The sequence below is a fragment of the Capra hircus genome, chromosome 11 (assembly GCF_001704415.2).
Source record: "Capra hircus breed San Clemente chromosome 11, ASM170441v1, whole genome shotgun sequence".
NCBI lineage: Eukaryota > Metazoa > Chordata > Mammalia > Artiodactyla > Bovidae > Capra > Capra hircus.
The window spans coordinates 104,126,055-104,153,489 of record NC_030818.1 but is presented as its reverse complement, the minus strand read 5'-3'; the positions used below and the strand labels follow the sequence as shown (position 1 = coordinate 104,153,489).

The 27,435-nt window shown below is 62.1% G+C and overlaps 1 protein-coding gene across 4 annotated transcripts in view; it reads left to right on the top strand.

Annotated features, from left to right (window-relative positions):
* The window catches only part of VAV2 (vav guanine nucleotide exchange factor 2), a 177,850-nt gene that overhangs the window by 18,731 nt on the left and 131,684 nt on the right, over nucleotides 1-27,435 (top strand). For all 4 annotated transcript variants that reach the window (XM_018056168.1, XM_018056170.1, XM_018056169.1 and 1 more), the window contains exon 2: nucleotides 18,785-18,901. In XM_018056168.1, coding sequence (XP_017911657.1) covers nucleotides 18,785-18,901 — 117 coding nt within the window. The remainder of the gene's footprint in view (nucleotides 1-18,784; nucleotides 18,902-27,435) is intronic.

Here is a 27,435-nt window from a genome sequence, read left to right as displayed (position 1 = left end):
GTCTGTGGGTTCGGGGCTCTGGTTGATGGTCAGTGATGAAGCCTCAGGGAGGAAAGGCTCTTTGCACCGAGCCTCCGGGTGCAGGCCCTGATGGTGCTTGTCTCGAGGGAAGGGGCGCCCACTTGCTTGTGTCCCTCAGGGGGTTGTGCAGAGGGCGTCTGTCACACGCTCTGGGAGGGGCCAGCCCTCTGGGTGCAGCCTGGCCATGCCCTCAAAGCTCTCGAAGGGTCGTTGCTCCAAGAAGTGGTAATTCACAGTGTATCTATGGGTGGGAATGATCAGTGGGCTTCCCGATAAAGAATCGCCTGCAATGGGGAGACCTGCGCTCGATCCCTGGGTTGGGGAGAGCCCCTGGAGGAGGGCATTACCCCACTCCAGTATTCTTGCCTGGAGAATCCCATGGACAGAGGAGCCTGGCGGGCTGCAGTCCATGGGGTCACGAAGCATCGGACACCACTGCGCGACTAAGCCCAGCACCCACAGCGTGGTCAGTCCCCCTCACGCCCCTGAAAAGTAACCGTCGTTAAAACCGCACAGGGTAAACTTCGTTGTTCAGTAAAGCAGGTGGAACTGAGATCTGGAGAAAGAAAAGCTGAACCTCAGGAGAAAGGAAGGTGAGCCAAGAGCCGGGAAACCTGACCAGGGAGCCAGCCTCCAGGCTGACAGCGGGGAGCAGGGAAGACAGCGTGAGCGAAAGAAGCGTGGAAGCGGGAACAAACAGCACCCGCGGCGCTCGCAAGGATCTCTAGGAGCGGTTCCAGGAGCTAGTGGAAGCAGCAGAGCTCATCCCAGACGGCTGTCACCGTCCCGTCCCCTCCGAGGGGGTCTAGGCGGCGAGACGGGGCTTCAGGTGCACGTGGGCGGAGCCTGGCCAGTGGGCGCGGTTCCCGGCTGCGCTGGGCGACCCTGGGCTGGGACGGAGGGGCTGGGTGGGCGCCTCCGGGCGGCCTGACCTTCCTGCGAGGAGTCGCAGTGCGGGGTGGGGTGGGGTGGGGGTTTCCTCTTTCCTCAGCCCTCTCTCTCTGTGCAGCGTTTCGGAGCCTCTGCTTGCAGATGCCCAGGAGGGTCAGAGACGGGGGTGGGTGGGCGCAGCTGGGTTGGGGCCCTACTGTGGTCTGCTCCCCGCCCTCCCCCTGCCCTCGCCCTCTGGCGCTGAGCCGACTCCTTCTGTGGCCTCTTTGCCCCAACTCTGGCTTCCCCAAGGCCTCCCGCGCCGCTCCAGGGCGCTGGTGACTGAAGGCCGTCAGGAGGGGCTGTCTCGGGACCAAGCCGTGAGGAGGTGGGGGTGCTGCGGCTCTGCACCAGTCAGGGTGGGGGCACCCTGGGGGTGCGCCTTGCCCCCTCCAGGCTCGGGTGGCTGCGGTGACAGGCACCTCCGGGGCCCGATGGCCACTCTTCCACGCTCGTTCACACCTGCTGTTGTGTGCCGTGCTCATTCACCTGCCGTCTCTCCCTGGCCTGTCCCCGGCGGCTCAGGCGTGGTCTGACCTTGTTTCCTAAAGAGTGAGGGGCTGCTGGCCACGTGGTCCTCCACGCTGGCCAGGGCGGGGACTGGACACGGGAGACATGGCCGGCCGCAGCTGTGTGTCCACAGGAGCCCGCGGTCAGCCAGCCGGCCCCCTTGGTACCCTCCTGGCCAGTGTTCTCCCAGGCAGCCCGGCTCCGGGGCGGGAAGCAGGGTGTGGGTGGCTGTGGCAGTCCTCGAGCTGTGCCTGCCTGAGCGCGGGGCAGGGGCCTGGGGCACACCCCCGCTGAGCCCTGGCCAGGGCAGAGAAGGGAGTCTAGTCCTCTGTGGGGCCTGCACCTCCAGACACGGGCGTTTCCTGACCCTGATCCTCTTCAGAGGAGCCTGGGCCGCCTCTGGACGCCGGCCCACTCGGTGGAGAGCCAGACTCCCCGTGAGAGGACTGCATTTTCCCTCCACTGCCCTTGGCTCCTTGTCACAGGCTCAGCCTCACTGGTGGGTTCCACTCTCCAGCCGTGGGCCCAGCGTGCCTGTGCTGAGAAGGATGGGGCCACTGAGGCGTGGCTGCTGGGGGGAGCAGGTAGGTTAGGGACGTCTGCCCGGCCGTGGGGCATGGAGGGGGACACGCTCTGCTTATCTGCCTTTCCTGGTGTCCTCATTCTGCGTTATCTCATATATCTGTCCTGCTTATCTGCCTTCCCTGGTGCAAGGGAAGGCACCCGGGATACTTGGCCGTGTGACAGCCCCCTCCTGAGTGCCTGCCTCCTGCTTCTCCCTCTCCGGGTTCCTCCCAAGGCCCGCTGGACTCCGCCCTCAGACCGCCTCCCTCCTCCACGTGCCCGGCCCCCCACCCACCGTTAGTGCATCCCCTGGGATCACATGGGAGCCTGTGTTCCCAAGAGAGCCATCGCTACCCCGCGATATCCCAGGATGTGGGCCTCTCCTCTCTGAGTCTCTTCTCCCTGGGTCGGGCACCGCTTTGGTGAACAGAGGGTGTTGTGGAAGCCTCAGGGCCTGGACGTGCGGAACGTTCCACATGAGCGTCTGCAGAGAGGAGAGAACCTCGCCCTGGTCTCGGGCACCTCCCTTTTCTGTGTGGCTGGCGTTAGCTGAGTCCCACTGAAGAGGAGACGTGATGGCCTCAGCTCACTGCCACCCCTCCCACCGGCAGATGGGTGCTGGGCTTCACCGCCGAGGGAGCCCTTGGCCGAGCTGCCCAGTGGAGGCTGGGTTGGGGCGAAGCCTCGTGGAGCGATTCTCTGGTTGGAGGTCCCTTGGGTTAGTGCTCAGGGCGAGCCTGTGGATAAGCAGCCCCTGGGCCCTTGCTCAGACTGGAGGGCACTTCGAGGGCAGCAGGGGAGTAAGTCTCTCGTGGTTCCAAATATAAACTGTGAGATGCTGGAAATTCCCGCAGATCCGCTCAGCTCTGGCCTGGGAAAGGCGGCCTTGACAGCACCTTAGCACCCCACCCTTGCCCCATGACGCAGGCGCTATGATCCTAGAGCCAGAGCCGTCACAAAGTGCTAGACGATGGCAGACCTCAGGAGGGCGGGGCTCCCAGCCGGTTTAATCATCTGATTCTTCCCAGCGACGTGGAGCAGAGGGGGCAACAGCCCGGCGGCTGGACCAGGGCAAAGGAGGCGCCTCCTCTGAGGGCCTCGAGGTGGCTGCCCTGCCCTGAGCGCTCCCAGGCCTTCGTGTGCCCGGGCGCCCCTAACAGAGCCCCCCAGACTGGGAGCTCACACAACAGGTTTTTCTCTCCGGAAGTGAAGTGAAGTGAAGTCACTCAGTCGTGTCCGACTATTTGTGACCCCATGGTCTGTAGGCTATCAGGCTCCCCCCTCCATGGGATTTTCCAGGCAAGAGTGCTGGAGTGGATTGCCATTTCCTTCTCCAGGGGACCTTCCCAACCCAGGAATCGAACCCGGGTCTCCCGCATAGCAGGCAGACGCTTTACCGTGGGAGCCATCCTAATCATATTTTCTCTCTCCGGAGGGAGGTCAGAAATCGAGGTGTGGGCAGGACAGGGCTCCCTCCGAGGCTCCAGGGGAGGGTCCCTCCCGCCTCTGGCTCGGCTCTGCCTCCGTCTGCACGTGGCTTCTCTTCGGCATGTGTCTGCTTTGGCTTTGTTTTTTGGTCGCTTCACCTGTCTGACTCTTGTGACCCCAGGGACGGTACCCCGCCAGGCTCCTCTGTCCGTGGGATTCTCCAGGCAGGAACACTGGTGTGGGGTGCCATTTCCTCCTCCAGGGGATCTTCCTGACCCAGGGATCAGACCCACTTTCCTCTCTCTTCAGAAGACACTGCTCACTGGGTGAGGGGTCCACCCTGAGCCAGGATGATTCTGTCTCGACATCTTTACATGATCCCAAATAAGGTCACGTTCTAAAGGTCTAGGGTGAAGCCGTGGCCTTCTCTGCTGTTCCGGGGGGGGAGCACACTTTGGCCCCTGCTTTGCACTCTGCTTCCTCTTTCTCCTGTCCAGGCGTTGGCTGGGTACCTGGGCTCCTGGTGGGATGGGGTGTAGGGTTTGGCCTTGCCGAGCGACTGGCTTGGGACTGTGGGCAAGGTGCATGTTGAGAGGTAGGTGCCCCCAGGAGGGCAGGGGGCCGGCTGGCGGGGCCGGGTGCAGGTTGGCCAGGCGGAGATGGCTCGGCAGGAGGTCGAGGGGGTGGACGTGGGGCTCATGGGCTGGTGGGGCCCCTGTGGTCTGCAGCTGGTCGCTGTGCTCAATTCTCACCCCCTGAGCCGCTTGGCTGACCTCTCACTTCCCTAGGTTGCACCCGCCCCCTCCTCCCAGAAATAGTACCGGAGTGGGTGGGGGTGGGGCAGGTCGGCAGGTGGGCGGGCACCTCGCTGACCGGACCCAGGAGCTTTGGTTTCACGTCTAAGGGGCTCTCGTCCATGGTGAGTGGGGAAAGGCGTTCACTTCCCTGCTTGGGGCACCCGTGCCTGCACAGAGGTGGGCCTCACAGGCCTTTGAATGATGGACGAACGGGTGGATAGACAGACAGATGGATGGGTGGTTGGATGGACAGATGGATTGATGGATGGATGGACAGACAGACAGATGGATGAGTGGACGGATGCACAGACAGACGGATGGTTGGGTGGATGGATTACTGAAGGTGGGTGACGGATGCCCGGGCTTTCTGAGGCCCTCCTTGGCGCCACCACTTCCGCTTGGTGGAGCCCGTCTGAACTGAGGCTTCGGGCTGTGACAGTCCCGCGTGGTGGCCCCCCTCCTCGGACCTCTACTGGAGGAAGAGCCTTTGGTCCCCAGAGAGAATCTCTTAGGAGGAACGGAGCCACTCACTGCCCTGCAGATATAATAGTGAAACTCTGGAAACGCCTGGACTGCCCCTGGGAGAGGGTGGACAGTCGTGGGACATGGAAGAGCGGCCGGCCTGGGGGAGACTGCGAGCCCCCAGCCCCTGAGTGAGCAGGCGTCAGGACTGGGGATTGCCAGTTATTCCCAGCAGGCTTTTTTTTTTTTTTTTTAAAGCAGAAGTCAAGGAGCTGGGCAGAAAAAGGCCCTGAGTGGTTAGTGGTGCTTTAGGTTTGAGGGTTGGAGATCCTATAGGATTTTGCTTTATTTCAATCCCCAAATCGACCGGAATGGTGCCCCCAGACATCTGTTAAAACTGCCCAGGACCCGCTGGCAGCTGGCGAGGGGGCAGACCCCTCAGTACCAGTCTGAGCCTCAGTTTCCCCACCTGGCCAAGGCGGGATGGTTGTTCCCGCCCGGGAGCACCTCCAGTGGCGAAGGTTTCAGGAAAGGGAAAGGCCACGGGGACTGGCTGCAGCTTGAGCCTAGTGGACTCCAGGCCCAGGGCACCTGGGTGGGGGAGCCGCATGTCCTCCCACGCATCCTGGGCAGGTGGCGCCTGGTGAGCCGTCAGCTTCTCTGCCTGCAAACGACCGGGCCTCCCTGGACGGGCTGTGTCCTCAGGCCCGGGTGCCGCCTCCCTCCCCCGCTTGGCTCCCACCCGGGAGGGGGCGGGGGTGAGTCTGCAGCTGTGAACATTCCTGACCCCAGTTCGGGGGAGAGAGCCCAGCTGCTCGCCTGGTAAACAATGCCCCCCCCCCCGCCCCCCCGACTCCAGTGCCCTGGGCCTGGCGCTGGTGTGGCTGGAATTTCCAGAAAGTGCAGTCTCTGAGTTGGCATCCGGGTTCTCTGCCTGTCAGAAGGTGTCGTCCTGAGAAGCTTGCCGCGCTGGTTCCCGGGCTGTGTGTTCAGTCCATTCATGGGATCCACTGCTCCAGGCTTCATCCAAAGTGGAGGAATCTCCATAAGGAGTCGTGAAAGTAACGCCTACTGCTTGGAAAAATAGAAACACTTTAGAAAAACAAAGCTCCCTGGACCCCTGTCCCCCACAGGCCTGTGTCTCTTGCTTTGAGGCCCCCAGACCCTCTGTGTCCATCCATCTGGATGCTTAGACAGTCGTGTCTGACTGCGGGACTCCATAGACTGTAGCCCTCCAGGCCCCTCTGTCCGTGGGATTCTCCAGGCGAGATTACTGGAGTGGGTTGCCGTTGCCTTCTGCAGGGGTTCTTCCCGACCCAGGGATCAAACCCGGGTCTTCTCACTGCAGGCAGATTCCTTACCATCCAAGCCACCATCACTGGGGCTGTTTTTGCTTTTCCTCCTAGGAGAGCCAGAGTCCCTCCCATGAGGCCAGGGCTTTGGGGTGGAGGGCATGGGTGGTGGGTGGGTGGCCCAGGAGGAATCTCATGGTCCACTCCGAAGCTCTCTTCGTCTTGTGAAACTGAAACTCGACCCCTTAATCAGCTTCCTGTTCCCTCCCCCACCTCCAGAACCGCAGCCGCCACTGTGCCTTGTGACCTGGATGACTCTAGAGACCCCGTCCGTACAGGCGAGACCCTGTGGCGTTTGTCTTTGGTGACTGGCTTGCTTCCCTGGGCATGACATCCTCCAGGTTCAGCCTGTGTCGTGTGTCAGACACAATATCACGTTATAGGGATAGACCGCGTGTGGTTTATTGATTTATCTCTTTTTCTCTTTATATATATAGAGAGATGGGGACCATTTTTAAAGTCTTTGCTGAATTTGTTACAGTACTGCTTTTGGTTTGGTTTTTGGCTCTGAGGCATATGGGGTCTTACGTCCCCAACCAGGGATCGAACCCTCGGCTCCTGCTTTGGAAGCTGAAGTGTTAACCATGGGATCTCCGGGGGAGTCCCCATCCAGCTATCTGTCGACGGGTGGGTGGTCTCCACGCCTTCCCGCTGCTGTTGCGAACACCACGGCTGTGAGCGCGGGCATGCGGGTAGCTGTGAGGCCCTCCTCGCGGCTCGTCTGGGTGTGCAGCTGTGAGCGCGGGCATGCGGGTAGCTGTGAGGCCCTCCTCGCGGCTCGTCTGGGTGTGCGCCCAGAAGCAGAGTCCCTGGCTTGTGTGGTAACTACTTTCTCTAGTTTGCAGCCTGCTCTGATGTCCCAGTGCCAGGCGCCTTCCCACCAGCAGCGCCCAAGGTCTAGGTTATCCACGTCCTCACCAACACATCATTGGTTTTGCCCCTAAGGGGTGTGAGCTGGTACCTCGTTCAAACCAGTGCTGATGCACTGTTTGAAGGGCATCCCTTGTGCTGGGGAGGCCTGAGGACTGGAGGGAAGGGGGCAGCTGGCCCAGGTGTGGCAGCTGGGGCCTTACCTGGGCTTCCCCACGGAGGGCGCGGCTCCCCGTCGGCCCCCGGCACCTGGGCCGTGTGTGGCGCATGCTTCTTTGGGGGCATGAGGGGTGAGCTTTGCACCGAGTGAAGGGTTGTGTGGGGGCTCCCCACAGGTTGGAGACCCCGACACAGGTATTCGGAGAACCAGGGCCTCGGCGTCTCTCCCCATGGGTCCCAGAGGCCGCCTCTTCCTTGCAGATGGAGCCTGGGAGGCGTCCAGCCTCTGCACTCTGGGCCTGGCCGCTTCGCCTCCTGTGGGGTCTGCCGGGGCAGCTGGAGGGGGAGGTGCCTTCTTTCCCTGACGAGCGTTTATGGCTCGCAGCCGGCTGTGTGATGAAAATAAAGTCCCATTCAAAACAGGAAAAATGTGTGTATGTCTTAGCCTCCACCTGCCTGGGCTTCAGACACAATTCTCTCGGTGCGTGACCACCTGCAGACGGTTATGTGCTTGGCTTCGTTAATTGCCACACAGATACATCGCCCACCGGCAGCCCCTCCCACGTAAGCACCCGCCCCATGGGCCCAGGGCAGCGCCGCCCGTGAGGCTGGTGTAGGGGGAGGAGAGCTGGGGGGCCGGGAAGCCCCCAGCTGGAGGGGGAACAGTCCCCGCCCCCCCGAAGCCTTCCTAGGGGCCGGGAAGCTCCCAGCTGGGTGGGGAACAGTCCCCATCCCCCTGAAGCCTTCCCAGGAGCCAGGAAGCCCCCAGCTGGGTGGGGAACAGTCCCTGTCCCCCTGAAGCCTTCCCAGGAATCGTGCGTGTATTGACTCAGGTTTTGCTGAGCACCTACTACGTGCCGCTCCCGCCCTGGACATTTGGGGCCCTTTCCAGCCTCTCAGGAGGAATGCCCCTGGGAACTTCCTGTAGTGTCTGTGGACAGCAGGGTGGCAGGAGGGCGGCGCCTGGACGCTGCTCCCCCGGGCCGTGCTGGCTGGCCTGCAGTGACCCTCCCACCCCTGCACGGTGGCAGAGCTGACCCAGCGGGCTTGCCCGTGCGGATGGGCACAGGCCCCCAGCAGGTGGCCCGTGAACAGATGGACTGACACGCTGCTTCCTGGAGCCAGGGGACGATAGCTGGGCGTGACGTTTCTCTCCTCTTCTCAGCGTGTGCTGATCACGAGCGAGGGCCCCGAGCTCGCGGGGTGCTGTCCCTAGGGATGGTCCCCGCAGCGTTTGTGGCCCTTCTGAGGAGGGCATGTGTCCCTGGTGCTCGTGGGGATGTCTTTGGAGCGCTGCACGTGATGTCCTGGTTTTCCGCACGTGGAGGCCACTCACCCTGCAGGTAGGGGTGGGGTTTGAGGGGGTCTCCACTGTCTCTGCCTCTGGGTGTTGCCTCCAGCCCCTGGGTGAGCAGGCAGGTGGCTTTCACAGAGCGGGCTTCTTCCCTGGGCGTGGGGAACCGCAGACTGGTTTTGGGGTGCTCGAGCTGGCCACCTTCCCAAAGAGACTTGGAGGCAGCCATTGGACAGTCATGTCTGGGGGCCTGAGACGTGATCAGCCTAGAGCTGGGGTCGCACGGGGTGGGGGGTTCCTATGAACGGTGTGGTGGGGGCGGGGTTAGAGGTTTGAACCCAGATCTCTCCTCCTGAAAGCGGGCTGGGCCTGCCAGGTCCAGGGTCCGGGACGCCCAGCTGGGTGGGGCCGTCTGGGAACCGGTGAGGAGCATGAAGGGTCACGACCTGGGAAGACAGATGGGAGAAAGCAGGGGTTTTGCCTCTGTTTCTCATCGAAGCCCGCTTCACTCGCCCGTCCGTCCATCTGTCCATCCCACCGAGCCCAGCTGAGGGCCTGCAGGAGTGGCGTCGCCCGTGGTGTTGAGGTCACAGGGGCAGGCGGTTCGGGGCGTGAGGATGCCTGCCACCCCTGGAGCCTCGGGCTGCTCAGCATGGCCGCAGACTGGGGGCCTCAGCTGCAGCAGTCCCTTCTCTCCCGGTTCTGGAGGCCAGACGTCTAAAGTCAAGGCGTCGTGGGGGCTCGCTGCCACCCCCGCTCTTGGCAGACCCCTCGCTCCAGAGGCTCTTGAGCTCCCGGCGGCCCAGGCGTCACCGGCTGTGGCCGCCTTGCTCCTGACTCTGTTCCATCCTGCCTTGGTCTGTCTCCACTCCCTGGACCACTCCTCTCTCTGCCTCTTACAGGCACACGAGTCGTTGGACGTAGGGCCCACCCTGGTCCAGGATGGTCTCAGGAGCCTCACTCACAGCTATGAAGACCCTTTTTCAAAGAAGGTCGCTTCTCAGGCTCCGGGGACCAGGGTGTGGGCGTGTTTTCTGGAGACCACCTTTCAAGCGCCTAGTAAGTAAGTGTCACTGGCTCTGTCGTGCCCAACTTTTTGCAACCCCATGGACCGCAGCCCACCGGGCTCCCCTGTCCATGGGATTTCAAGCGCTGCACGTGGCAAACAGCTTCCCCAAGCTTCAGCCTCCTTCTCTGTAAGAAGGGGGTGGGGTCCAGACCACCAAGTTAGTATCCGCAGAGCTGACCTGCCTCTGGAGTCCTGCTGGGGAAGAGGAGCTTGGAGGCGCGTCAGGAGGGGTGCTCTGATGCCGACCCCGAGGCCACTTTCAGGAAGAAAGACGAGATGGAGGAGGTGAAGTGGCAGAGACAAGGGGCGATTTCACAGAGCTGGTGGGCCAGCGCTGAGGGTCTGGCGTGGGGCTGCAGGAGGGAGAGGAGGGGCGTCGGGTGCTGGGCTGGGGGGGCACCGCCTCGGACAGCCGTCTGGCTAATCTCTCTGAGCCGCACCCACCTGCAGGATTCAAGCAGTGGGAGGGTGGGGTTGAACCCTTGGGCGTGCAGAAGCCGGCTCAGCGAAGAAGATTCGTGGAGAAACTCGAGAAAAGCAATTTCCTGCTGGTTTTGTAGAAAAACCTTTGGTTTGACCCTGACCGTGAAGTCTTGATAAGGCAGACTAGTTTTTATCCCTCCGGCTCAAACAGGCCATTAGCTGGAGAGGCGGGTCTTTTGAGGACTGCTGGGAACAATTTCCAGCCAGGTATCGGGCGGAAATCATAGACGGCTTCCTTGGGCAGCCGTGGGCTCAGAAGAGTTCCTATTGCTCTCTGGTCTGTGATTCCTGAGCTCGGGGCAGGGCGGGCACGCAGTGGGTGTCTATTAAGAGTCCGCTGACCGTGGGCAGAGTTAAGGACGAGCTCCCCTGCTACCCCGCTGCGCTCTGCTCAGCCTTCCGAACCAGCGCTTTCCCAGGGCTGTTTTTCTTGGTGAGTCTCCCCTCCTGTGTTGATGGGGAAGAACTCTGGGATCAAGAAGGGGTCGGGGAGGCCATTTGCAGCCGCCACCAGCTTGGCGCAGCCCCTCCTGCTGGAGCCTGACCTCCAGCCTTTCAGAACCTGCTTCCCATGGCTCAGCCAAGCACCTCTGCATTCTCACTGGGAAACCCCCTCCCCATTTCACGTTGCCGACTGTCTAGGGTGTGGTGAGCGGGTGGCCCCATACCCCTGTGGCCCACGGTGGAAGGCTGACCATGTGGAGTGAGCAAGCGGCTGAGCACAGAAGGGCCTGGAGCCCCGGAGGGACCTGTGTGCCCAGCTCTGCCTTCCGGGCCGTGGCAGGGGGGAGTGGCCGAGTGGGAGGCTGAGGCCCACACCCGGTGCTCCCGGAAGTGGCCAGAGGGCCCTGGAAACCGGTCAGGGCATCCTTGTGGGACAAGGGGCTGGAGTCTGGGGTTCAGGAAGCTTGCTGAGGCCGGACTTGAGGACTGCCTTAGAGGGAACCCTTCTTTCAGCACCGAGGAGGCCAGGTGCGTTTGGAATCGCATCTCCGTGGTCGTGGTGGGAAGATGGTGTCCCGGGGGGAGAGGAGGGGCGGCTGCACTGGGGAGCATCTTCCTCCCAGAGAGCAGGGATCAGGTGGAGAGGCCCTGCCCACGGAGATCAGCGCAGCTTGGCCCCTGGCGGCTTGGGAAGCCGGGGCTGTGGGATTGGACAGACTGGTTCCAATCCCTGATCCTGACCTCCTGAGCCTGGTTCCCCATCTGTCAGACGGGTGACGTGGTCCCTGCCTGCTCGAGGTGTTGTTGGGCATAGCAAGCTATGGACTCGACTCAGCTGGAACCCAGAGCCCCGAGGATGGTACTTGAGGCTGCAGGGGTCAGTGCTCACAGCCAGCCCCGCGTTCCACCTGCCTGTGTGTTTTGGGAGAGATGCTTCTGGAAGGCAGGGTTGCCACCCACGCAGCTGGAGCTATCTGCGGGGGCTCCAGGCTTCCCTTGTGGCTCAGACCATAAAGAATCCGCCTGCAGTGCCGGAGACCTGAGTTCAGTCCCTGGGTTGGGAAGATCCCTTGGAGGATGGCATGGCGACCCACTCCAGTATTCTTGCCTGGAGAATTCCACGGACAGAGGAGCCTCGAGGGCTACAGTCCCTGGGGTTGGAAAGAGCTGGACATAACTGAGTGACGAACACTTTCCGTGTTCGCTTCTTCAGACCCTCTGAAGCCATCGTGGAGGCTGCCCCGGGGGAAAGCTGGGCCTCTTCCGAGCTGTCACTCAATACCCTGCAGACAACATCCATCCATCCATCCATCCACTAGATCTTGAACCCCAGCCTGGGGTCCTTGCCCAGGGTGTTTGGGACCGAGAGAGGGGAGGGTCTCAGCCCCTGCCCCCACAGAGCATCTGGCCAGCTTGTCACCTGCAGGCCCCCTGGTGATTTACCCCAAGGGCCCCAGATTTGAAAGAGTCATTCCAGCGAGCCACACCTATTAAATAGTAATGAAATAATTTAAAATGGTTTTTGGACTGAGTGTGGCATAAATAAAACAGGAAATCAACTCATTTTCCCGTATTTTATTGATCACAGACCTTGTCGTCAGCGGCCCGTCGGGGCGTCCGGGGGGCAGGCCCAGCGGCCTGGCCCCGGGGGCAGCGAGGCTCTGGCGCCGAAAGCGACCGGTCGTTGTGAAGCGCGGCTCCAGAACCACTTGTTGAGTAGGTCACGGGGCTCGGGGCCACGCGCGGGCGCTTTTTGGAGCCTGAGCTGTGGAGCATGAGCTTCAGATGTGGAGGCCCCGCCGCGCAGACAGGTGCGGCCGCGTAGAGCGCCTGTTCTCTTGAGAGCTGGGGAGCTGGCGCGCCGGGTCCGTCTCCGGCTCTGGCGTCCCGTGGGCAGCGAGGCGGGGCGGCCCCCACCTCCCCGTCGTCCTGGCGGTTTGGCCGTGAGCACGCCGCCTCAGTGGCGTCGTCGCCCAGAGGCCTTGGCTGGCCTGCCGTTTGCCTCCCCCGGGCGGGCGTCGGCTCGGAGGAGTGAGGCTGCTTACGAGCCGGCGAGGGTGCCGGTGAAGGCTGGGCCCGTCCGGGGTGTGGCCGCTCGGCAGCTCTGTGTGGCTGACCAGGAGGGGCTTTTCCCTGTGTGCAGATCGCTGGCCTGGAGGGGCCGTGGGGGCCCGCCTCCCTCCTCGCAGGGCCTGGGGGCCCAGCGACGCTCCGGGCTCAGGGACTTCGGGGCCTCTTGAGGCAGGTGGCCCCAGGGTCAACTGTCCCCTCCCGAGTCACGGTTTCTGTGTGTGGATCCTGCTTGTCAAGCCCAAAGGCTGGGCTCCTACCCTCTGAGTCTCCCCATCATCCCGACCAGACTTTCTCCCCATCACCCTGGCCAGACTTAATTTTCCTGGAGGTATTATTTTCAGGATCTGTGGCTGATGCATGTTGGTGTGTGGCAAACACCATCAGAATATTGTAATTATCTTCCAATTAAAAAAAAAAAAAACAACTTACTGTCTCCCTGCTCAGAAACCTATAAACTATGAAGGCTGCTTACAGGTCCAGCAGTCTGGCCTTGAGGTCAAAGTGACCCCGATCTGTTCCCAGCTCTGCCACATACTCACGGGTGACCTTGCACAAACTAGGTAGCCTCTCGGGACCTCCATCTCTTCATCGGTAAATTAGGACTCACTCTAATGACTGTGAGGCTGTGAGTAGCCTAGCCCCGAGCCCGGAGCTGGCGCCATGGAAACCCTTGCCACATGGGAGCTTTGGAGATTCTCAGGAGCCAATGTGAGGTGCCCGGGCCCCCCGGACCCTAGACTACAGCAGTCGATTTAACAAGCGCACGTGGTTGGGGGCAGGGGGTTGGAACCAGGAGCCGGGTCTGCTCGGAGCTGTGAGTCACATCCCAGTGCCTGGGGCCAGGTGCCTCCCTCATGGCCCAGCACGGCTCCCTAGGGGCCCCTGGGGGCAGGGCAGCCAGCCAGGCCGTGGACCTCGGCCCTGGGCTCGGCCTTGGGCAGGGCCTGCAGTCATCATGCCTTTTGCGCCCTGTTGGGCAGGAGCTTGGAAGCCCACCCCTGGTCTGAGCCTCCCTTTGTCCGTCTGGGCAGCGAGGGCTTGCATCGCGGGCGGTCACGGGCTTTGTCCTTGGAGTGGGGCCACAGCTGCCCGCCTCCCGAGCCCTGTGGGTGATTCCCGTGCCCCCTGCTGCCCCACACCTCGGTGCTGAGGCGTGAGCGCCGTGCGCGTGTGAGCGTGCTGCGGGGTGGACGTGCGCTCTGGGGCTCCCGTCCTGGCCCTGCCTGGGGGAGAGCAAGCCCCCTGGGGGAGGGCTTGGGTGATCAGAGGGCCTCCAGCGGCCTGAGGGCTGCCCACCTGCGGGGCGGGGCCTCTGTGTCTCCTTCTTGGAGTGGGGCTGTCCCTGGTTGGTGTGTGGGCCCCAGTGGAACCACTCGAGTCGGGCCAGGAAGCCTCCCGTTCCCCTCCGAGGGGTGCGCGGGGGCCTGCGGGCTCAGATGCGGCCCCTGGCCCTCTTGCCCGGCACCCCCGTGCTGGGGCCTCAGGACGGCTAAGTGACAGCTGACAGTGAGCAGCAGGCCTGGGCCGCCCCGGCCGGCTGTGCCTGGGGCGGGGGACGGCTGGCCGCGGATCCGGTGAACTCACGCTAATCTGATTTCAGCCCGATTAGCTCCGAGGAGGCCGACCAGGGCCCGGGATTAGAGGTCGAGGCGCCCAGGACACAGGCGGCCGGTCTCTCGACGGGGTGGTCTGGCTCAGTGAGGAGCAGCTAGGGGCCCTCCCTGGGGCTGGGGGCGCCTGCACCTCCTGGAGCTCCCCACACAGATAACAGTAGTGCCGCCTGCCTCCTGGGCTGCTTGTCATGGGGCCAGTTTTCCGGGGACAGAGCCTTGTGTGGCCGCCCTTGGTCGATTCCCCGCAGGTGGAGGACAGAGAGTGCCGCTTGTCCCTGGAGCCCCAGGGGTTGGCCGGCCGGCCGTCAGGCCTCGGGCCACAGGACGAGGATGGGCAGCTCCCGGCTGCAGCCTGGCCCCTGGCCCCCAGCCCTCGCCCTCGGCTGTCTCTCTCCCAGAGCTGGAAGCCGTTCCTGCCAGGGGGACAGACCAGAGGCCCTGACTGGCCAGGCTCCGGCCACGTGCCCTCTGGGGACCCAGTGTGGCAGGGTAGGGGAGCCCCCGGGCCTTAGTTTCCCTGATTGTACAGTGAGGGAGACAGTGATCTTATCGTTTATTCAAACCAGGCCCCTTACAGGGGTGCAGGGGAGGCTGCTAGTGAGCTCCTGGACAGACCTGGGACTCTGGGCGGCTGGCGGTCGCCCCCGTCTTCTCGAAGGGCCTTCACTGCTCTTGAAGTGGACGTGGGCTCAGATCTCGGCTCGGGCGCCTTCTGACCTGGAGCCGAAGTCCTCTGCCTTCTGGGCCTCAGTGTCCCTGCCTGTGCGGTGGGGCTGATTGCTGGAAGGATGGCGGAGGTGCAGTGTGCTGCCAAGCGCGGGGGCACCCCCAGGAGGATGCTGGCCTGGGTGCTTTCTCCGCACCCCTCTTTCCCTGACGGTCGAGTCCCAGGCCAGCCTGGGCTGGACCGGGAGCCGCTGGGAGCGGTGCTGGAAGGCCAGGGGCCCGCGTGCCCACGGTGGAGGGCGGAGAGGGCAGGCCAGGCAGACACTGAGCCCACGACGCGCCTGCCCCCTTCTGAGCCCTGAAAGGAAGCCTGGCCTTGCCGGCTGCGATTGTGGTTGGGAGCTGTGTAATTAACTCTAAAAATGTGAGGCTGAGGAGGAATTAAAATAAGGGCTTAGTGGAAATTAGAGATGAGTGGTGTGCAGAAAAGCCTGGAGCCAGGCTGGAAGCTGCAGACGTCCTGCAGGGCACGGGGGAGGATGGGGTCTGATGCTGCAGGCCAGGGCGGCGGAGGAGGGGCGGGGAGGGGGTTTGGGGGGGCCCAGGGGTCGAGCGGCTCGGGCTCAGACGCGTCCCCGGGTCTGCAGGCTGCTCTCAGGGGTGGGATGGGGGTGAAGCAGCTGAAGGCAGGGTCCTGGGTGTCTGAGATCCGATGATGGGACGGGCTCTCTTGGGGTCAGAGTGTGAGACTCGGTCCCAGGCCCTCCCCCAGCTCCCGGTGGCTTCCTCAGCTCCTAGAGCGCCTGCTTAATCTCTGTCTCTGCCATTACACAGCCTCCTCCCTGCGTGTCGGTTTCTCTGTGACTGTTTTGTGAATTACATTTTTAGAAAAAATCATGGTAAAATACACAAAGCTTGAAATTGCCATTTTAACCATTGTTGAGCATACAGCTCAGGGGCGCCGAGTGCAGCGCCGTGTAATCGTCACCGCCAGTATTTCCGGGGCTTGTTCTTCTTCCCAGACTGAAGCTCTGTCCCACTGAACACGCAGTCTGCCTCCCCCAGCCCGGCCCCCAGCCGCCTCCTGTGTCTGTGGACTCACTGGTCCTGGGCCCCGCATGCGAGTGACATTCTGCAGTGCCTGACTTTCCGTGTCCATGTTCTTCAGGGAGGTCAGGTGAGGGAAGAAAAGACGGGGCTGTTCCAGGGCCACATGTTCAAACCAGTAGTTGTGGCCGCTTTTGCAAGTAAATTTAAATTCATTAGAATAAAGTGAAATTACAAGAGCGCTTGCTTGGTTGGGCTGGCCACATCCCCAGAGCTCAGCAGGTGTGCATACCTGAGGCCGCTCCACTGCACGGGGCTCACAGGGCATTTCCATTCTTCCAGAAAGTTCTGTTGGAGAGTGCTCTTCCAGGTTCATGGAGACAAAAGGGACTTGACTGAAGTCACCTGTGATCCAGGATTGAACTTTGGGCCAGGACTGCTTTCTCTCAGGACGTCTTGGTTGTCCTTTATCTAGTAAAGAAATGCTGAGTGCTGCCTAGAGGCGGGCGGTGTGGGACCTGTGTTAATCTCCTGATCTTGGCATTGGTGCTCTGGCTGTGGGTGGGGGGTGTCCTTGTTCTCAGGAACTACACACTCAAGTGTTTGATGGGGGGCCGCATCTGCAGTTTACTCTCATGCGTTCAGAAAAAGTGTACACACACAGATACACGCAGATACACAAACACACAGATACACGCAGAGACACAATAATACACACCACAGATACATCAGATACACCAAGATACACGGCCAGACCACCACAAACTCCACAGATACAGACACACCACCACCACCCACAGATATACACACACACAGATACACGCAGAGACACACAAACACACAGATGTATGGATACACAGATACACACACCCACAGATATACACTCACACAGATACGCGCAGAGACACACAAACACACGGATACATAGATACACAGATACACGCAGACACACAAACTCACAGATACACACACCCACAGATATACACACACACAGATACACGCAGAGACACACAAACACACAGATGTATGGATACACAGATACACACACCCACAGATATACACACACACAGATACGCGCAGAGACACACAAACACACGGATACATAGATACACAGATACACGCAGACACACAAACACACAGATACACGCAGAGACACACAAACACACGGATACATAGATACACAGATACACGCAGACACACAAACTCACAGATACACACACCCACAGATATACACACACACAGATACACGCAGAGACACACAAACACACAGATACACAGATACACGCAGAGACACACAAACACACAGATACACAGATAGACACACAGATACATGCAGAGACACAAACACACAGATACACAGATACACACACAGATACACGCAGAGACACAAACAGATACACAGATACACCCACAGATATACACACACACAGATACACGCGGACACACAAACACACAGATACACACACAGAAATACACAGATACACGCAGAGACACACAGATACACACACAGATAGACACACAGATACATGCAGAGACACACAAACACACAGATACACAGATACACACAGAGACACACAAACGCACAGATACACAGATATACACGCTGAAATACACTGGTGTACACGGATGAACACACAGATACACAGACACACAGAGACACACACCCACAGATATACACACACACAGATACACGCAGACACACAAACACACAGATACACAGAAATACACAGATACACACAGATAAGCACATAGATGCGTGTACACACACAGACCCACACACCTGGTTACCCCCCACAGGTAAGGAATAATTAACAGATGGGCACCAGCCCAGCGGGAGGGAGGAGGGGCCCCAAGTGGAGGCTGCTCTGGGACCGGGGTAATGCCCACTGGGGGCAGGTGGGCGGAAAGATCCATGTCTGCTGGGCTCCACGTGTCCCCTGGGAGTTCTGCGTGCAGCTTGGTTGGCACTGTGCCTGCCGTAGCTTCTGATTCTGGCCTGGCCTTCACCTGTCCGTTTGTTCAAGCTTCCGGTGAGCAGTCCCAGGATCTCTGCAGGTCTCTTGAAGTTGAGCTGTTGAGGCCTTGAAAGTGAAAGTCGCTCAGTCGCGTGTGACTGTTTGCGACGCCGTGGACTATGCACAGTCCATGGGAGTCTCCAGGCCAGAACACTGGAGTGGGTGACCACTGCCTGCTCCAGGGGGTCTTCCCAACCCGGGGATCGAACCCAGGGCTCCCGCGTTGCAGGCGGATTCTTTACCAGCTGAGCTCTGTCCCTTATGATGGGTCGATGGGTCTGAAACCCTGGCTTGGTGTTCAGCTGTGTGCACCGTGGTTCTGACCTTGTGGGCACCACGCCGAGGTGGACTGGTGGGGGGGGCCGATGGCTCCCACATACCTAATGGCTGCTCTGTGCCAGGCGCGTCCTGCTAGGGAATCGGGCCTCAGGAGCCCTGGTCCAGCTGCGGGCACGGGACAGGATCCGAACCCAGGGCCCTGTGACGCCGAGGTCTGCGTTCCAGGCCGCCTCGTCTGCTGCCCCCATCTTTCCCGGCTCCTTCTCCATGGGGACTGGAAGCCAGTGGCCCTGCTCAGCCGCCCACCCCCCGCCCCTGCCCTGGCTGTGTTGCCCACGGTGGGCTGGGTGGGTAGATGCCGGGCTCCTGGGTGCTGCTCTGGGGTTTGATGCTGGCCTCCGTGCTCCCCCATCTTCTGTGTGTGCCCTGCGCCGCTCCAGGGCTCTGCGTGGCTTCCGTGGGCCTTTGTCACGTGTAAAGCAACAGGGATGTGTCTGTGCCGGGGAAGGCTCTGTGCCTGCTGACTGCACAGCAGTCTGTTTTGTTCCAGTTGTGGTTGTCTTGAGTTGGGACGTGTGGCTCCCCAGACGGGTGCGGGATGCTTGGCGTCTGCCGAGCCGGGCGGCGCCGGGAGGCAGGGTTTGCTACTGCTGGTGTTACTGCCCTGCAGACCATGCAGCTTGAATGACGCTCCCTTCTCTCCTCTAGTTCCTCTGTTTGAAGAACATCCGCACCTTCCTGAAAGTCTGCCATGACAAGTTCGGACTTAGGAACAGCGAGCTGTTTGACCCCTTCGACCTCTTCGATGTCCGGGACTTCGGGAAGGTGAGTGCCCGCTTTCTGAGGCAGCCCCAGCCCCTCTGGGCAGAGCCCCGTGGGCAGGGGCAGGCCGGGCTGTGTTACAACTAGCGGAGGCGCTTTGAGGGCTGGGGCTGCAGGATCTCCCCTCCCGCCTTCTCAAGCTGTTCAGAGTGAAGTCAGGGCTTCGTGACCCCAGGAGGATGGAGGGAAAGCTGGCCTAGATGAGTCCAGACCCAGGGGCCAGCCCTGCCCTGGCTTTTCCAGCTGAGCGACCCTGGGCGTTTTCTTCCTGCCCTGAATCTCCCACCCTTTCTGGGCGAGCAGGCACCAGCTCGCGGGGCGGGCCCGGATGGGCAGGTACTGCGCTTACTGCGGTGTGCTGAGAAGGGAGCTGTTGCGTTATGCCTGAGACAAGTGGGGCTGTCTGGCTCCGAGCAGCATCGGGTGGGGACAGGTGATTATGTGAACTCTTCGTCCCTGGAGCTGATGCCCTAGGTCCATGGCAGAGAACTCGGGCAGCCTCCCTGCTTTCTCAGCAAGTGCCCCTGGTGACTATCGTGCAGAGTCTTGGCAGGTGCCAAGGCCGGGCGGGGGTGCAGCGTGTGGTGAGCCTGGGTCCACAGTGTCCACGCAGGGTGTCATGGTCCATCTGGAAGCCAGCAGTTCCCAGGTCCCTCCTTTTAAAAGATAGAGTCAGGACGTGATACCTTGTTGATGGACCGGGGGCCGAGGCTTGAGTCAGACCTGGCTCCATGCTGTGCTGAGGTGCAGCTGTCCCCGAGTCCCCGCCTGCTCTTGGAGGGGCCCTTCCCTCCCTTCCCTCCGCCCGTCAGTGCTGGCTTTGTGAAATGGGCACTTCCCGGACTACCCAGGGACGAGTTTTCACCTGCTTACGGGAAGTTATCAGAGGATGTTTATTGCCTGCTTTATCTGAGGACCATTATCAGCGACCTGGTGTTTGAGGAAGTGTTCTGCAAACACATGATTTATGAAACGCAAGGGGAATTTTGTATTTGCAAATGCTGAGACGTCAGTTCCAAGAGGAGCCGTCATTCGAGGTGCTGTAAAGTGTCAAATTAGCATCGATAACTAGGACTTTCCCATAAGCCACCTGGGCCTGACGGCCCTCTTCCTCGGTTCTGAAAGTCCATAGACGTGAGACTCGGGGACCAGCTCTGTGTCCGCACCAGCGCTTAGAGGTCTCTCCTCCTCTCTTGAGTGGCTCTCCCACGTCCCTCTGGCTGCGAGGCATTAGCCTAGGCCTCTGAGGCTTCCAGGCCTCCCTCTGCCGGGGCGGGAGCCTGTGCCGGCATCCTTCCCATCAGTGAGCTTCTCCGTCTCCGCAGACTTGCTTTCAAGTGGATTAGAACCTCTTTCCCGTTTTTACTTCTTGTGACCAGCAGTGCCCTGGGCAGGGGAGAAACCAGTGGCTCTGGACTTTGGGGGAGGCGTTCAGAACATACACACATGTGCGCGCGCACACACACACACTCACACTTTTTGTAAACACTCACACACACGACTGGTGTCTAAAGTAATTGCATAGAGAAACAGGGGAGACCTGGCCAAGCCCACTCCTCAGCCAGCGGTGGGTGCAGAGCCCGGCCCGTGTGACGCGATGAAAAGGTGGACATGAACTTGGATTAAATTCTCGTCACGTGATCTGCCAACCGCGGCCAAGCACTTGGAAAGGGGGTGCCCCTCGTGGTTGTCAGCGGTTCCCGCGGGCGGTTTGAGCCCTGGGGGGATGTGCTTGCTGCCCACAAAGGGGGCCAGCCGCCCTGGGAAGCTGTGAGTGGGCCGTGGGTTTGGGCTCTGAGTCAGGGCGTGAAGCTGCGGGTAGCCTGGGGGCGCCGAGGGGCCTTGGTTCAGCCTCGCCTCCTGCAGGGAGGCTCCGGGGAGAACAGAGCTGCCCCGAATCTGCCCTGCTTTTCACGTCGAGTCGGATGGATCTGCTTCAGAATCTGGCTCCACTCACTGGCGGCTGACCTTGGCAGATGGCGCAGCGATGCTGACCTGCCTCGGCCGGCTGGGGACCCGGGGGTCAGGGAGCCTGCCCCGTGCTGCCCAGCCACAGCGGGTGCTCGTTACACGGCGATGCTGTCGCCTGGCCCTGCCCGCCCCCCAGGCTCAGTGGATGGGAGACCAGCGCAGCGCGGGTGGGTGGCGGCCTCCTGTCTCAGGTCCCGTGAGTCGTTTTGCTCACATCGCCCTCTGGAGCCCAGCCCGACCCTCTGCTGCCTCGTGTCCGTCTGGCTGCACCTGCCCACCTCCCTCCCTGCTTCATTTTCTGAGCGCATGAAGCTGTGGTCGGCACCCCGAGATGAGTGGGATGTGGGGCCAGCCAAGGCTGGGGCACCGAGACACGCTTCTCTCCACGTAGGGGCCACTGGCCAGAGCCTGCTCTGCTGGGCTCGTCCCCGCTGATGTCTGGGGACGGGACCCCTGGAAAGCACACACGAGCCAGGCCCTGGCTCTGCACCACCGCTTGCCCTGCTCTGGGTCACAGACATGGGGACTGAAGCCACGTTGGGTAGCTGGGCAGGGCAGCCGTGGACGGGCGGCAGAGCCGGGGCTCCAGCCTGCTGAACGAGGCACAGCCACGCTGCTCACTCAGGTGTGACTTCCCGGGCCGGCCTGGGGGGACATCCGGTCACGGGCGGGAGGTGGCTCTGCGCACAGGGATAGCGGCCGCTCAGCGAGGGCCTCACAGCCGATCCGCCTCTTGCCCTCCGGGAGCTCTGCCCCGTGGGGTCACCCGGGTCCAGGTGGGCCTGTGATGCTCGGGAGTGCCAGACCACTAAGGCATGACGGTGACTCTGCCCTCCCAGGCCCTCGCTGCTGGCCCGGTACCTGCCGGCCAGGCCTGCCTGGAGCCCGTGTGGAGAGTGACGCTGAAGTCGATCCCCGGACAAGGGGACGGGGCTTGGGGTCAGTTGTGGTCTCCCATAGTGGGCCGGCCGGAATTTGACGGCACTGTTCCTTTCTCAGTTTGCCTGGTCATCCTCTGCTTACGCCCTAGGATTCAGGAGTGGAAAGGATCCTTACGGTATGGCTGTCTCGGGCTGGTTTAGAATTTTCAAGATCTTTTTTTTTGTGTCATTATTCAGGAGGTTTGTAAAGCGTTCAGGCCCTGTCCAGGTTCTGGGCATCGTTCTGTTTCTGAGCAGCTGCCTCTCAGCGTCCCGAGTCTCCTGGCATTGTTGGGAGTCGTTCCCTTAGAAGGGAGTGTGCGTGCCTGCTCAGCTGTGTCTGACTCTCTGCGACCCCCTGGACTGTAGCCCGCCAGGCTCCTCTGTCCATGGAGTTTTCCAGGCAGGAATACTGGAGTGGGTTGCATTTCCTCCACCAGGTTGGGAAGGGAAAAAGCATCCATTCCTTAATTTCTCCACTCCTCGATTAAACATCAATAAGCCCCCAAATTAATTAATTTTTAAATCGAAGGGTAATTGCCTTACAGAATTTTGTTGTTTTCCGTCAAACCTCAACATGAATCAGCCATGGGTATACATATGTCCCCTCCCTCGCCCCCAAGAATTCATTAAACGCTTACTAAGCTCAAGGTAAGAGGGAAAGACTTGCATGACCTTTGCCCTCTGAGGGTCCCCCACATCAGCTGCTGTGCAGTTCATGGAAGCAGGAAGAGTGGGAAGGTGAAGGCTCTAAGCTCCCCCCCGGAGCTGCCTGGTGCTGGCCCACCATGCAGCCGTGACCAGCCTGGGGCCCGTCTTCTGGACGTGAGTGTGGGGCGGGTCACCCAGGACTTGGCTGCGGCAGAAGCCCCGAGCCCTCCCCAGGAAACCGCCTTGCGGAGTCTGGCTGATTCTCGGGCGTTCTTCCTGTTCCCAGAACCAGCGCGGCCCTGGGCTTCCCCTTCCCACCTTCCCTTTTGGGCGGGTGCGGAGAGGAGCTGATGCTTTGGGGTGTATGACGTGCCAGAAAGTGTTTTCCCTGACCCCAGGTTGACGGAGCCCACCCTACTCCCCAGCCGGGAGAGACCCTTGGCAGATGCCTCAGCGGGACAGCAGGCAGGTGGGCCCGAGACCCTCGGGGCCTCCGGGAGCCCCGGGTGCAGCCAGCCGGTGCCCACCTGGAGCATAGCGATCGGCGGGGCGGGCGGGGGCGGGGCGGTGCTTCCTGTGGGTTAGATCGGACTTCCTGCGGATCCTCCTGCGGATCCTCCTGCGGATCCTCCTGTGGATCGGATTCCACGTAACTCGGACTCGGAGGTTTCCTTTCTGCAGAGTAGAGCGGGGACAGGATGGCCGAGGGCGCGGCCGTGTCGTGGAGTCAGCCCGGAAGCGAACGTCCAGGTCCTGCCGTTTTTATTAGCAGTTTCGTCCTCTTCTTGCTCACTCACCCAGCAAGCTCAGAAGGAGCAGAGGGATCCAGAAAGCTGGTTCTGAATCTTTCTCCTTTTTTGGCTCCATCCCTGGTATTTCCCCAGGGGTCGCATAGAGGTGTTAGGTTTCTGCTCATACCCGGCCTGTCGCGGAAGATTTGAGCTAAGAAGCGAGCTGAGGGCCTGAGCTGGGAGCCAGCCTGCCGCCGAGTCCGGGCCCTGCTCCCGCCCCGATGGCGCGGGTGTCCTTCTCGCGCACCCCCTGCCCCCCTCGCTGCCCTGTGTCCTGTCCTGGGCATCTGGCCGGTGCGCAGGGCCCAGGAAGGGAGGGCAGGTGGGAAGGCCGCATGGGTGGCCCGTGTGGGCTGCGTCTTCGTGAGACTCCTTGGTGTGGAAGCGGGCTGGCAGTTTGGATGGAGGGTCCTGGTGAGGTTGTAGGGTTTCTGCGGCTTCCCTCTGATGTTTTGCCCCCAGAGCCACAGATGGCTGTAGCTGCAGAATGCCCGCCTTGTCTCCTCGCTGTGAGCTGGGCTTCCATCACCTTCCTGCCCAGCCCCCCGACGCTGGCGCTCGGTGACCCCCTTTACAGACCAGGAGGCGGTGGCTCCGAGGGTCAGCAGACCCCTCTGGGCCGCATGGCCGACCGTGTCCCCAGCCTGGGAGTTTGTTGGTTCCACAGCCTCTCTGCCCTCACTCCCCCGGCCCGCCTCCCAAGGGGGTGGTGGCGTGGTGGCTTTGCCAACACAATGCCCGGTCCTGGCCTTGCTGCTGGGGTCCGTCCAGCCGCAGCCGGTTACCCAGCCTGGCAACTTTCCGGGACTTAATTTCCTCATCTGGAAAATGGGGACAATCTTGCCAGCTCTCCCTGTGATTGGATCCCCGTGGGCGCTGTTGCAGGCGGTGCTCCGTGTGGGCTGGAGCCCGGTGGTCCCTGAGCAGACGGAGTTTGTATTCCATTTTCATTATAGTCCTTTGCGGACAGCCACCGCTGGACGTGTTCACTTGCACTGTGAAGCCAGGGGTGGAAGTGAGAACGCCTTCCCGGAGGCGAGTCTGTCCTCTGGGTGGGCAGGAGCAGGGAGGGGGCGGGGGCTTCTCCTGAGTGGCCTGGGAGCCGGGGGTGGACCCCGGGCTCAGGGCGGGCCTGGTCGCCCTTCCCGGGACCTGCTCCCGCCTTCCTGCCCAGCGCACTCACTCTCGTCGCTGGCTTTCCTGCAGTCTGACCCTCGGCCCGCGAGGCTCTCCCTTGCAGCCGCAGGGCCGCCGCCCTCGCCTCCTTGGGGCCTGCGCTTGAATCGCTGCTATTTAAAATGGTGGGGGTGCCTCCTCCGCCCCGGGCTGCCCACTGTCCGGCAGTTTCCTTCCTTACTGGGGCTGTGGCCACAGTGATCCTCGTGATCCCCGGCTGGATCACGAGCTTCCTGGCTGTACGGACTTCTGTGCTTTGTTTACTGACATCTCCGGGGGCTGAGAGCCCTGCCTGGCACGTGGGGCACCGGTCCATTTTTGTGAGACTCGGTGGGTCATATTAGAAGAGCCAGGGAGCTGTTGGTGGGGCCAGAGGGACAGTGGGATACCTCCGTAAAGGCCCGGGCACCTGGTCAGGGGACCCAGGCTGGCCCAAGTGGCCCCGCGGAGGTCTTCCCCGGGGTGCTGCCTGTCTCGGAGCCCCGATTCCAGCCTAGTCTGGCACAGCTTCCCCGCCTGCCCCCAGCCCGGGCTGCTGCAGCCTTGCCGGGTCAGCTCAGCTCACTTTAGCCGCCCCCTCGCCCCCCGTTTTGAGAAGAAGGTCTGTGAGGCTGTCTCTCGTCTGAGTTAAAGAGCAGAGCACACCCTCTAACAAACAGGTTTAATTCTCCTATTTATTATTCACTGAAGTATTTTGCTTGGCTCGGAACTGCCGATGCCGTTGAACCTGGCTGTCAGCAAGGCCGGGGGGCGGACGTCGGGCCCCTCGTTGAATTAACTCGCGAGGTGGGAGGCCCAGCGGTCCCCCCAGGGGCCAGACTCATGGGGAGCCCGCCCACCCCTCCTCCTGCCGGCGGGGTCACCCACACATGTGGACCCTGTGTGGTGTGTGCTGGGATCTTTGCATCCAGGAGCTCCTGCCGACTTTAGGGGCCTCACGGGGTGAGGAAGGGAGCCGAGGCCTAGAGGGAAGATGCGTCTGTTTGTGTGTGGTGGAGCTGGGGGGTCGTTGGGGGGGGAGGCCAGGAAGGCAGCATGGAGGGGAGGCAGCGAGGAGGCCGGGAGGGTGGTGTGGAGGCCGGGGCGGCAGAGAGGAGGCCGGGAGGGTGGTGTGGAGGGCTGGGGGGCAGACAGGAGGCCGGGAGGGTGGTGTGGAGGCCGGGGGGTTGGGGGGGGGCAGAGAGGAGGCCGGGAGGGTGGTGTGGAGGGCTGGGGGGCAGACAGGAGGCCGGGAGGGTGGTGTGGAGGCCGGAGAGGCAGAGAGGAGGCCGGGAGGGTGATATGGAGGGCTGGGGGGGGGGCAGAGAGGAGGCCGGGAGGGTGGTGTGGAGGGCTGGGGGCAGAGCAGGAGGCCGGGAGGGTGGTGTGGAGGCCGGAGAGGCAGAGAGGAGGCCGGGAGGGTGATATGGAGGGCTGGGGGGCAGAGAGGAGGCCGGGAGGGTGGTGTGGAGGGCTGGGGGGCAGAGAGGAGGCCGGGAGGGTGGTGTGGAGGCCGGAGAGGCAGAGAGGAGGCCGGGAGGGTGATATGGAGGGCTGGGGGGCAGAGAGGAGGCCGGGAGGGTGGTGTGGAGGGCGGGGGGCAGAGAGGAGGCCGGGAGGGTGGTGTGGAGGCGGGGGCAGAGAGGAGGCCGGGAGGGTGGTGTGGAGGCCGGGGGGCAGAGAGGAGGCCGGGAGGGTGGTGTGGAGGCCGGAGAGGCAGAGAGGAGGCCGGGAGGGTGATATGGAGGGCTGGGGGGCAGAGAGGAGGCCGGGAGGGTGGTGTGGAGGGCTGGGGGGCAGACAGGAGGCCGGGAGGGTGGTGTGGAGGCCGGAGAGGCAGAGAGGAGGCCGGGAGGGTGATATGGAGGGCTGGGGGGCAGAGAGGAGGCCAGGAGGGTGGAGGCGGAGGGTGGTGTGGAGGCCGGGGGGCAGAGAGGAGGCCGGGAGGGTGGTGTGGAGGCCGGGGGGCAGAGAGGAGGCCGGGAGGGTGGTGTGGAGGCCGGGGGGCAGAGAGGAGGCCGGGAGGGTGATGTGGAGGGCTGGGGGGCAGAGAGGAGGCCAGGAGGGTGGTGTGGAGGGCTGGGGGGCAGAGAGGAGGCCGGGAGGGTGGTGTGGAGGCTGGGAGGCAGAGAGGAGGTGGGAAAGCTATCTGGGTAGAGGCCACAAAGAGGCCTCAGTCAGGATGGGGGCGAAGGGGGGCTAACTCACAGCTCTTTAAAGGACACAGGCAGTGAATTCCCTCACGCAGTGGATTTTGAGCCATCTTTCCCGGGGACCAGGAGGAGGCGGAAGGCAGGGTCCTGCTGAGTCGGAGCGAGTCCTCTTTACCGTTTTCTGCTTTCTCTTGCCTGACGCTTCGCTTGTAGGCGGCGACCTGCAGAGGTTAGGAGCGTGGTTTGAAAGCACCGGTCCGTGACAGCCGAGGGACCCACTTCCCCGGGATCGGGGTTTGGGGAGGGTGGCGGCTGGGTGGCCCTGTGGCCTCATGGGCTGCCTGCGGGGCCCAGAGGTGAGGCAGGCTGGTCGCCGTGTCCTGGACGTGAGAGGAACGGGCGCCTCCCCCAGCATCGAAGCCCCTCCGCCTGCCCACTGGTCAGCGCCGCTGCTCCGGCTGGACCCAAGGTCATCCGCTGCCCCAGCCCGGCCGCCTTGGCTGCTGTCCGCGTGGCAGAGGTGCCCTGTCCCACCTTTCCTCTCTGCCTGGACCCTCTTTTGTCAGCAGCCTGCCCTCCCCCTCATCTGTCCTCTGGGTGTGACAGTGCCTGGAACATGCTGTTCCCCCCAGAGCCCGGGGCAGGTGTCACCTGTCCACCCCAGCGTCTTCCCCCGAGTCGGCCTGCATGGCACCTGAGCACCCACAGCCCACGGGGGCTGGCACGTGAGGCGAACCAGTCTGCTTCGCTAGATGCCCCCAGCTGTTACCGCCATGACCCCTTCTCTTGCCCTGGCCCCTCCTACAAATACCGCCCCCCCCCCCCCGCCCGCCACCGACTGCCCTCCAGACTTCTCGAGAGTGCAGATGCTTCTGGAAGCCAGGTGAGAGTGGGCC